This window comes from Clinocottus analis, unplaced genomic scaffold (assembly GCF_023055335.1).
Source record: "Clinocottus analis isolate CAN_PGR_092001 unplaced genomic scaffold, fCliAna1.0.p SCAF_16, whole genome shotgun sequence".
NCBI lineage: Eukaryota > Metazoa > Chordata > Actinopteri > Perciformes > Cottidae > Clinocottus > Clinocottus analis.
In genome coordinates this window covers 11,796,737-11,808,806 of record NW_027175887.1, presented here as the reverse complement: position 1 = coordinate 11,808,806, position 12,070 = coordinate 11,796,737, and the positions used below count along the sequence as shown (strand labels likewise).

General features: G+C 44.3%; 1 protein-coding gene across 3 annotated transcripts in view; it reads right to left on the bottom strand.

The window, feature by feature from the left end:
* septin9a (septin 9a) overlaps positions 1 to 12,070 on the bottom strand; it is a 56,356-nt gene that overhangs the window by 39,261 nt on the left and 5,025 nt on the right. The window contains exons 1-2 of one of the 3 annotated variants that reach the window (XM_068577982.1): positions 9,140 to 9,444; positions 895 to 1,656 (exon numbers count right to left, since the gene is read on the bottom strand). In XM_068577982.1, the coding sequence (XP_068434083.1) occupies positions 895 to 1,656; positions 9,140 to 9,194 (817 nt within the window). In that variant the 5' untranslated portion in view covers positions 9,195 to 9,444. Of the gene's footprint in view, positions 1 to 894; positions 1,657 to 2,194; positions 2,256 to 9,139; positions 9,445 to 12,070 lie in introns of those variants that run through there. The other 2 variants (XM_068577983.1, XM_068577984.1) reach the window with 2 other exon arrangements.

Genomic DNA, 12,070 nt, shown 5'->3' with positions numbered 1-12,070 from the left:
ACCGTCAGGTAATCTGAATTTATAGTGATTTTCTTTTTACCAGTGGCTGATTCCTGTTCAAGTGAGCTAGGCGGTTCAGTTGCTGGCCGGCTATTTCTTATTAAATGCTGCCCTGGGATTCTCATCATCACCCTGCCTGACCTACATTCACAGTTGGTCTAGACTAGTCTTGCATAGCCAGACCTATCACCGCAGAGCTGTGTCAGCACTATACAAAAGGCCTGGCTCCACACATTATCATTCTGGTATAGGGGTGGGGGGGGGGCCTTGTATTTCTTTTCTTTAAACCAATCACAATCTGTGCACGGGATGGAGTTACAAAGTCTCTGCAAAATAGATAGTGGAGATAACAGAAAGGGAGGAGAATGCCGGATTAAATAGGCAGGTTTATTTATTTAGACCATTAAAAAGCGTCTGACAGCAATCCCACAGTAATTCTGTGTACTTTCACATCCAGTGTCGTTCAAAGGGGCCTTGGTACAGTCCTGTTTTCACCTGTTGATGCAGATTTGCAGTCTAAAAATACAAATGAAATTTACTTTCTTTGTGACACTGATTTGCATGGAACTGGATTTCCCCATATTGTCCTGATGATGCAGGCTGACAATCGGCAAAGCTGTCCCATCAACGAGTTACTCGTCAGTCTGTATAATTTCATGCTAACTTCTCTTGCTTTATTACCAGACCAGAACTCATATGCAATGATGTGTAATAGTTTTCTCCTGGTCCAGATCTAAATGAACTGAACTACAGGTGTGAACTCGCCCCTAATGTATGGTTTGGGTTTAACAAGCAAAATGCATCCTTTAGCATTTCAACATGTAGCTTACCTTTGGCAGCTATTTCACACACAAGAGTTAGTTTAGAAAACATGCTGAATGAGCAGGTACTCACTTTCTGCTGGTCGGGCTGTGGGTGGCTCTGTGACCGGTAACTGCATCCTCTCCACCCTTGGCTCAGTCAGGGAAGGCAGGGGAGTGCTCGGTGCAGGAGGCGCGTGGCTGTTGTTGTTGTTCTCCAATGCACTGCTTGGCACCAGACCGTCCGGCTGCCTGAAGACTGGCATCTCTGGCCTCCTTGAGGCCCCCTCAACCGGGCTGGTGATCGGAGATGGGGGCTCTGCTCTTCTCTGAGGGGGCTCAGGGATCCTTGAGATTGGGGCTGAGGACAGCTGGGCGTCCATCCTCTTGGGAGGGGCGGGGGGCTCGTGGGGCCGTGTCACGCTGAGCTCTGCCCGCCTGTTTGTGGAGCTAGAGGTGGAAATGGAGGAGCTGTCCAGTGGAGTACTCCGAGTGCTCAAACTGACCTCGGGGCGCTTCAGACCAAAGCGGGCAATGCCAGCACTGGGAGAGTTGTCAATCTGCTTAGAGGAAACCTCAATGGACATCTCTGTGCGGCGGGATGAGGCCGTGTCAGGGTTACGACCCCCTGATAACTCAATGCGCCTCATGCCGGGCTTTGGGGAGCGTGGATTGGAGGAGTCGGAGGGGGAGGATCTGGAAGAGGAGTAGTCGGAGTTGCGAGAGCTCAGGTCGTAGCTCCGCTGGCTGGATGTGGAGGAGGTGGATGAGCGGAGGGGGTTGGTGTTCCGACGAGACAGTGGGGAAGAGTGTGCGGATGAATCTGCCTCCTCCACCTCAAACGACCGCTTCAGCGCTGAAAACACAGAAGAGTCAAGGTGAGACAACAAACAGAAGGACCTCTTCGCCCACACGGATGCTGGTGCTGGCTTGAGTTGCAGCACCAGCATCGGTAATATATTTTAGTGTAGTCATCATTAATGCATTTTACAATTATGCACAAAAAACATCAAAAATTGAGAAACAGGAAGGCCTTAAGTTGTGAAGAAGTTGCAAAACACAGGTGCAGAAACTCAAGCATGGATTTTATCAGAGAAGGAAGGGAATGCTAACATCTGCTGGATTTAATAAAAGCCAAAAACAATATGTTAACTTATTTGTTGTGTGGGAGCACAACAAACATACAATGCAACTGAAAATGAGTGTGCTCCACAAAAGAGAGCAGTAACACAAAATTAGCACATGATATTAGTAAGTAATTGCTACGTTTAAACGGACAGGACGGCCTTAAACAACGAACTACCAACACAGTTTACTACAACGAGTCAGAGGAAAACGCCGTTTCGCCGTGAAATCGCCCACAAATATAATCAATTAAACGTTGGTAATCTTACCGGATTTGACACGCTTCACATAGCCCGATAGCATGGCGCTTCTAATGTATAATTCACTCGGGAGAAGAATATTCGTCTAATTTAACCAAGAAGGTTTTTAACAATAATGTCAAGTGCAAACACAAATGTAACACAGAACGAAAAGAAGGTATTTGTACTCCTCCGGCTAAAGTTGATGTAATTACACGGACAGCGTTTCTTGATACGTGACGTCACGTTACCCAAACTCCTCGCACACCTGTTGCTTTCACGACTATCTCGCGAGAGGATCGATCGCGCGACCGCTGAGCCACGTAAGTTACGTAACTATTTAATTTACGAGGGAACCAACCAAACGTCATTTCTGACTGAATAAGACAAAATGTACTATGTTTTTGAAACAGCGTATTTGTTTGGTTCATATTAAACTACTAAATAACAAATGCATGAATATATGAGGTCAAAAAGATGATTGACTGTTTGATGGAGGACTGTTTTTGATGCAAATGGACATGATAAAAAAAGCATATTCTATCTTTGTAGGTTGTATTTTACTTTTTTGTACTATTTGACTTTGTGTGTGATTAGTTAAATGAGTCCCGCTTTGAGGACTATCCTCTTGAAAATAAAACAAAAAAAATGCCATATAAAACTGATTTTTAAAATAATTATATTGCTTTTAAGTGGGAGGACCAACTAGTACAGTAAACATTTGATCAAAACCATTACCACACTAATCAGCCCCAAATCCTATCATATCAATTTTAGGTGCCAATATTGTTGTAGTTGTTATTGAGGTTTAATCAAAGCCTTTTTCTCTGACAACAATAAGCTTCATAGTCAGATGTGAGGTTGACACAAGGCTAACCTCAGCTCCGCCCGCAGTACGGAGCAGCTACAAACCCTGGAGCAACACAGCCTCTGTCCCAGATAAACATCGGAGCCTGCGCAGGCGTCTGGCCTGATTCAACTCAGACGGGCCAAGCACCAGCATGGGACAAGACCCTCCTCTTAGAACTCACTGTTTTCACATCCTGAGCATGTTTTAGCAGGTTTTTGTGTGGGATATCAGAGGGGCTATGGAGAGGCATGCAACTGATGGCTGAAAGCATCCACTGGCTCTACCAGTTTAATCATTTAATACTGAGTAATCAATCACATGTATTGCACTTTGTCCCTTTGTACCGGCCCCGGTATAATGTGTCCTCAAATATCTTTTGTTGATTTGCCTCTATCAAATACAGAATACAGTAAAAAACAAAAAAAACAAAAAAAATCCTGAGTGTTAATTGTATGTGGCAATTTCGGCACTTCTTTATTACACCACTGAGTGATAAAGTGGAAAAATAGAAAGAGAGGAAATGACAAAAAAAAACGTGTTGCTTAGATTCACACTCTCATTAGATAGTTTGCTTCTCAACCATCACATATGTATCCGTCTCTGAAACTAAGCTCTTTGTGTTGCTCAGATTAAATAATATAATTAACTTTGAGAACATTGGCTTTGAATTTTTCCTGGAAGACAGACTTGTCTTTGTCTGTGCTGTCTTTGTTCTTTAAGTAGAAGAAAAGAAGACGGTCACAATGAAACAATATGTAAAATTTACTGGATTTAGTGGTGAAGGACTATAACATGTATAAGAATGTCTTGCCAATAAAGACAGGAAATGAACCACAAATGGTGCATCTAATTGACTGAAACTATTTCTCCGTCCAGCCTTGAATGAACATTTCATGCAATGTTCATGGTTTGTGATGCTCAGCTTATAAGGGCAAAAGCTAGACCAGTGAAAGGCCACATAATATGCAAAAGCATATTCAAAGTGCCACAGACCACTTCAATTTGTGTTTGACTGTGATTTTGATATAATGACCTCTTTGCCTGGAACTGTGCAAACTGTGTGGTGTGTGTGTGTGTGTGTGTGTGTGTGTGTGTGTGTGTGTGTGTGTGTGTGTGTGTGTGTGTGTGTGTGTGTGTGTGTGTGTGCGTGCGTGTGCGTGTGCGTGTGCGCGTGCGCATGCGTGTGCCTGCTCTGTGGTGACAGAAGAACCGACACAGTGAAGCCCTCACAGACACAGTGGAGACAGAGGCCCTGTCAGATATGTTTCCATCTCTTTCTCTGTATGTGTGTGTGTGTGTGTGTCTGTGTGTGTGTACGTGTGGTGTGTATGTGTGTGCGTGTGTGTGTGTGTTTAAACACAGCTGTAGCGTAAAGCAAACACAGCCCGGTCATCCCTGGTTAAAGCCAAACTCCCCGCCTCTGTTGACATCATAGTTCACTCCATCCTGGGATCTGTGTGTGTGTGTGTGTGTGTGTGTGTGTGTGTGTGTGTGTGTGTGTGTGTGTGTGTGTGTGTGTGTGTGTGTGTGTGTGTGGTGTGTGTGTATGAATGAAGGTAAATGGGGACGTCACACATTAATTTCGCTCTCTCCGTTAGTTGCCTTTAAAAAAATAAATAAAATAGCGGTACAAATGTGTGTTTGTTATCAAGGATAAAAGCTTTTGATGTCTCCAAGCTGCTGTATGCTGCTCTTGAGGCGATAGCAGTGATCGCAGCCATTCCAACCAAGCTGAGATAATACTAATGAGCACCAATGTGAACCAAATGTCAACATATGTCTCTCTCTTTGGCTCTCTGTGTTAGCTCCCCATATCTCTTTACCTCTCATTTAACCTGGAATTGAAACCTCATTAATCTTGGACTCCATTCTCAGTGATACACTGCAAACCTGCTTGCGGACTAATCTGCCAAATAAGGGAGATATTGCAGCCAAGCATAATGTTTTTCAACTAACACACATTGAATGATTAAACTGCCAAAAAAACACATGCTGATGCCGTTCTCCAGTGTAGCATGTACGGGATGAGCACCACATGGACATTCTCTGTGCCTCTGTGAGCATGACAGATGAGCTGGACGGGTCAACGAGATGCCTTTTGTCTTCAGCTGTGTGGGGGAAACTGAGTATTATTACAGTATGAGCAAGGAATTATGTCAAACTGCAGATTAAATTTACTGTCCTATCACAAGCAGCTCTCATACAACATATACTACTCTGATATACTGGGCAAAATCAGACTCTGTTTTGATACAATTTTATGATTGTTTTTCATCAATAGCCTCATCATCATAATTTGTAACATTTCGTTGTTAACACCGGATGATTTTAAATTGTGACGCGGTCGCAAGGAAGCATCACGAGTTCGTCAGACCGTGACCATTTCCGTGACTGTGTTTGTGAGTAATGGAAAAAGAAGCAACACTTGAGGACAATAAGCTGTGAGATGAAAAGCTGAAGATGTCAGGCTGCACACTTGGAGCCCCTCAACAAGGTAACCAAACAGCTTGTTTGGCTACTCTGTAAACAGATACACAAGCTCCCCTTCTGAGGAAATAGCTGCTCAATGAACCGATTGAGCCAGTTTGACATGAGCAGTCACACTCTGTGTAAAAATGTTCTGTAGCTTACCACAGTAGCCTAAAAAGGCTCCTCGAGTCAAACTGTGCCACTGGAATAACAGCATTGGGGCCTTAAATATAGTCTTAAAGCCCAATTTTTCTTTCCTGGATGTGTCTGCCACAGTTGTCAAACATACTTTTACTTTTTTTTAAGTTTACTTTCTATTCCCGGCAGAAAAGAAAACTCTGTTCTACTCGATGTACAAAAGAAAACCTTTCAACGCGGGCTATTTGTTTTTAACCGTCGCATGGAGTCTGTTGTTAACTCTGGGGTCTTGCCCGGGGTTGACACCAGTGTCGATCTCAGTCTGCATGTTCAACAGTGAGAAAAACAGCAAGGAGTAGCTTGAAATCCCAACAAAGACCTGCAGTGTTCCCTTTACCTCAGAGTGACCCTCGCTTCTTCCCTGCAGCTCTGATGCCGCTGGCGTCACCAGCAGGAAACCTGTCCGAGCTGGTGAGCATAGAGTGTCTTGATAATGGTGATAAGGATGGAGGACGGCTATCATCAGCCTGTGTCGGGAGACACTTCCTCTCTCTAACACACAAGCTATATCTCTGAGGCTCCTCGAGGTGTTTTGACACGAGACTGAACTCAAACTTTCACAGTTAATGGTCTGTTCTTTGTCAAAAATAAATATTTACACCAAAGCTTCTAAAAGCTCCAGAAAAAAAAAAAAAATCAAAAACCACAGCTAAGTGGCAGTTCTCATTTTGAAAGGCTTTTGAAATCCTACTACGATCATCTGTCAAATCTGTCTCCGTCACCATAAAAGAGTATCGTCCAAAGACAAAGTGGGTCCTCTAATTTAGAAGAGATTGTTAAAACTGTCCTGTACATGTTTCAAGGAGCAATTAGTGAAAGCAGCAACACGTTCTTTTCAAACGTTTCAGGGTTAAATGTTTCATGTGGCCTCTTCATAAATGATGAAAGCCCTGTGCTCAGATCCACTCCTCCACTGCCTACCCCAACATTTTCCCCAACCACAGAAATCAACTCCTGTGGAATTTCCTTTCACTGGACCAGTGAATGCCCTTAACATGCAGCGGAGAGAGACGAAGAGGAAGACAGGAAAATACATGAGAGTAAAGACACTGGCATGCAGTGGCAGTGCTTGGCCTCTAATGCTATATAATAAATGAGTCCAAGCCAAATATCTGGTTAATATCTGTTTGATTAGATGTTAAATCTAGCTTAATGTTTCATTATATATGATTAACTTAAGGGGAAGCACAAGAGTATATTTGGAAGACAACAGGCCTCTTTTAAGGAGCTGCAAAAAAAGACTGTATGAATGTGTGTGGGTTCATTCTGCTGAGCGGAAGACCCCGTGGTCCGGTCAATGATCTGAGTCAGTCTGTCACAGCTGAGGTCATCAACCTCATGGGCAACAAAATCCTGTCCTCTGTCTCCTTTAGCCTCTCACTGGCGTCATCGGCTCACGGCATGACAGACTGAATCTCTCATGGTTAATCGACACACTGTTAAATGACAAAACGTCCTACTTTCATTCACAAATCAACCGAAAAGGTTACAGTAGCATTGATGTGCACACGTGTCACATTCCACTTTTCTGCGGCGCTTCTTCAGGAGCTCTAAGCTCTCTGTTTCAGCAGCTGAAATGCTGTGATTGTGTTGCGTGTACAACTTTCACTTATCAAAATGTAATAAAATGACTGTGAGCAGTGAGGCCATAGTCAGCATATTGATGGTGCGAAAGAGTTATATATTAAATTAAGATAGCACAAACAATGCATAGTCATAGAAAATGATCCAAAATAAAGAGGCTTTCAGTCATAAACTGCTCACTGTATGTTAATAACAGAGCTGACTCACTGAGCTGACTCACTATTACCCAACATACAACAGTATCTATCATAGGTTTGCTAACAGTAGCCACCATAAGCTACTTGTCATACCAGACCAAGTAAGGCAGCAGCAGCAACGCCTTTGAGCGTAGCGCATGAAGAAAGGCTGTGTTTTATCTAAAGTTGTGTTGTTTCTCCTTTTCATAGTTACACAGCCTTGCATTAAATTAGCGTTCATAGTTGATTAAAAGTTTAAACAAAGTATTTTTGGAGGATGAGTCTAAGTGACACTTACTTGATTACGATATGGGCTCACTGAATAAAATCATAATAGTTTTAATAAGAGTGAATATATTCACAACAATGCTTTTTGCAGATTGCCTCAAAGGAGCAAAGCTGGTCTTTTTTTAAAGTAGTTTAATTCAATTAACTATTTTATAGAGTCTAATCTCATGAGTGCAAAGTTTTTGATTTTAGAACGTTTTAAAAGAGAGAAGAAAAAAAATCTCACAACGATGCTAATCTTTCACTGTGAGGCGAGAACTTTACTTTCTGACCCTGATTCTTATCCACGAGCTGCGGACTCACGCTCCGCTGCATCTCTGCCACACAGGAACATACATCCTGGTGCATCGTGGTGACACAAAGGTATTACCCCCCACTCAGCCCAAACAAGGGCAACACACACCGTTGACAATCACAACAGTGACCCATTATGTCGGTGCTACACGTGAACTGTCTGAAAGCATGACTTGCAGCCACATGGTTAGAGCCCATTTGTCGCCCCTGATGCCTCTCTTTTCTGAATGCCACTTCTCGTTCTGCTCTGTTGCGCAGTGTGAGCCAGCGGTTTAAAGACCTGAAGGGAGGGAGAGAGAATCACAATACATACCACAAGCAAACTGGTGTTGACAGAGGAGCAGCTCCGGACAAGTGCGGATGCGTTCCTAATGGCTATGTGTTTGTGAGAGACAGGAGACAGATAGTCAGAAAGACAGACAGCTTGGATGGGAGGGTGGGGGGCTGTCAACCAACCCCCTTCCACCCTCCCTCCTCGCATCCAACAGCAGCCAGGCCAAGGGGAGAGGAGCTGAGGATGGACGAGCTGCTGAGAGAGGACAGAGGAAGCACAGCCGTTGGACGAAAAGGTGTAGGAGAAGGACGAGTGGGAGGAGAGGGATGACAGGGGGAATCTGTGGGCCAGGGGCAGAGAGATGAAAAGGAAGAGGAGAAGAGGGAAGAGAGGGGGGAGGTGTGCCAGGTGTTCCCCTCACAGCCGTATGGTCACTTGCTGTCTCCTGGGAGCTCAACGTATGGCCGCCTTGTCATGCAGGTTGCTCTTTCAGAGAGAGTCTGAATGCACCGTTTCTCTCCTTGACACATCTTGAATACACACCCACAACAAACACAAAAACATGCATCACAACAAAAGTGAAAGAGATGTAAAAAAGCGACACTTTTAGCATGATTTCATGAGTTCCTTTTCAACAACAACACAGCTCACCGCGAGACGTCAACGAGACCTTCGCACTCGCTGCTTTTTTTCCGGATCCGCTCGGTGCCAATCACACATGTGGAAACCATCTATAGTGTCCCCATGGCAGGGTCAAAGAGCGGCGCCTCGCTCCACGGAGTGACAAGAAGCAAAAGAAAAGTGGCGTAGCAGCACAGAGCTCAAGACAGACAGAAACTAACCTTCAAAGTCTGATAGGATCCCTTCCAAGTGAGCGTTGACAGTGGAATCAGACATTTTGGGGCGCAAGTGAGTATGTGTGGGTGTGTATAATGGGAGAGAGAGGGAGCAGGGTTCCCCTTCCCCAGCAAGGAAAAGTCTTCTTGAGGCGCAGTCCCGCTTTTAAACAAATCCCAAATTAGGAGCCCATGGAAGAGAGAGAGAATGAGAGAGGAGGGGAGGGAGAGAAAAAAAAAACAAAGTTGAGCAGCTCACTGATCCAAACCCTCTCTCTATCTCTCCTCTCTTTCTTAAAGCAGCAACTTATTTCTCTCTTCTCCTCCTTCTTAACTTCCAGAGCTTCGAATGAGCGAGCGATGACAACCCCCCACCCTCTCTCTTGCTCTCCCTCTCTCTCTCTCTCTCTCTCTCTCTCTCTCTCTCTCTCTCTCTCTCTCTCTCTCTCTCTCTCTCTCTCTCTCTCTCTCTCTCTCCCCCTCCAACGCTCTGTCTTCCCTCCCCCCTTTTCTCCTTCCCTCCATACCTCCCTCCCCTTCTGCAGCCGTCCTCACAGACTGGTTCCTTTCTGTGAAAGCTCAGATTTTTTCGACTGGGCTGGTCAAAGTATAAACATGCAACATTCAATCGCACTTCCTGTGGGCTCGATCTCATGACTAACACACCCCGGGCAACTGATGAAACACATAAAGACGTACTCTGTCGATTTAGGCCAACACTGACAACCTCTGAGCACTTAAATCAGCAAACTTACTTACATGTCACACATAACAAAGTCCCCGTCCAAACACACATCTTCACGTGGATGGAGTGAAAAGTCACAGTTAGATAGATGAATAAATCCAGAGTGGAGACAGAATCACAGTATGCACTAATATGGTCAGGACAGGCTCACGCAGGCGGGCAGAAGACCGCCTGACATGCTCAGTCGCTCTGGAGGCAGACATCAATAAATAAGTAGCCTAATGACTTAATGACCATGTGAATGAGGTTCTCTGTGTGTGTGTGTGTGTGTGTGTGTGTGTGCGTGTGTGTTTTGGGGGGAAACAGTTGGGGGATGCCATTTTCTCTCATTCTGCATTTCTGCATCAAGATGTGTGTGTGTGTACAGTAGTTGTCCAATGAGTGCATGCAAGATTAGCTCGTCTTGGTGAAGATGATGCGCAAGCAAATCAACTCTGAGCAAAACACAGTATCCGTCGGTGGAAAGTCACTTTGATTCTCCCCCCCCCTATAAGAAAACTGGAGTCACCCAGACGCCTGACAGACAGTGAGAAGATGCCCCGAGGCAACGAAAGCATGTTCAACCTCAACCAGCCACATGCCATTAACAACCAATGCTGCTGGTCTCTGCCAAAATCAACCAGCTAGCAGTGAGCGGACAGTAAGCACTATCATTAGCAGCAATGTGTGTGTGTGTGTGTGTGTGTGTGTGTGTGTGTGTGTGTGTGTGTGTGTGTGTGTGTGTGTGTTTTAGGAAACTCTTCTCAAACACTGCTTCCAAAATAAGTCCATCCCTGAGATAACCACAATCCTGCCACAAAAAAAAAGATACATGAAATGAAAAATGCATTTTGAGAATTGAGATGATAGATAAATAAATAATTTGAGCTGTAATACATCCTCATGGCTGTGAAGCGACAGAAAATAATAGTTGTTGTCCCGTAAGTCATTTTTCAGACAGCGTTTAGGGCTTGAATGTTGCATGTCCGGCAAACTTACTGCCAATGTGTTGCTTACATTGGAATAGAGGTTTGCGTTTTCTGTTGATTTAGGCATGTTTACCATCATAAACACAGATGTGCACGAGTCCACAAACACACAATAACACACAGATTTAAAAACAAATATGAGGCTTTACTGTACCAAAACCTGCAATCTGATCTTAATCTTACACCACATTTTCCCGCAATTGAATCATGCAAAACATGTAACCCACAATACGTATGAGAAAACTCTCTAATCGTCACAAAATATTTCTGGTAAACATGAAAACTGGACCTGTGTCCGGAACATTTAAAAGGCAGGACAGGTTAAAAGCATTTCATGTAGCTGGCTGGGACCCTCATGGAGGGTTGTCTTAATCATCCAATTGGCTGATCCAGATATTATCATCTATCTATACAGTATTTGAGCATACTTCTTTCCTTGAGACATGAACCCCACAATATCTGACACTGCGTTGCCTTCTCCAGCAGGGGTCAGTGTTACTCCTATAAATGTCGCTATGGCCAACACCGCTCGTGGTAGCGGTGTCACCCGCGTGTAGTAATGTGATCTGGATATAGATAAATGCAGAGAATCCTGCACCAGACACACCCTCCACCCACACACTGAGTCCTGCCCAACACACACGAGTGTCAGATTCCTGCACTGCCTGGCAAACACTCACATTCAGATTAAAACTCAGATGCACTCACCGACGACAGATTTATAAACATGCACACACTCCAGTAAGCAGCACATGCATAGAATCTGCCCTTTACTCACTAAAACACACACACACACACACACACACACACACACACACACACACACACACACACACACACAAGGAGAAAGCACACTTCCTTCTACTGCATATCCTTGCAAGCCCTGGCAAGCCCAGATAGCACTAATTCAATCTGCTGTAACAACTGTCACAGTGTTTTCCGACTTGATCTGTAACTACATTCACATCATAGCAGTCATAGTGATGCGGTATGCGAGGCACTGCTCTGAAAACAGTTTGAATCTGCTATTAACAGAACATAAGCCTCGTAGGCGGTATGTAATAGCCTAAATGTTTGCAAGACTGTGAAAGGTTATACGAGGTCATGCATGTCGGCTTCTTATAATGTGAATTCCACACTGTAAGACTCTTCTTTCTGGGAAAGCCGATTGCTGCGCCATGATTATCTTCCTCATGACTGATAATGGTTTGAATTCATATGGCG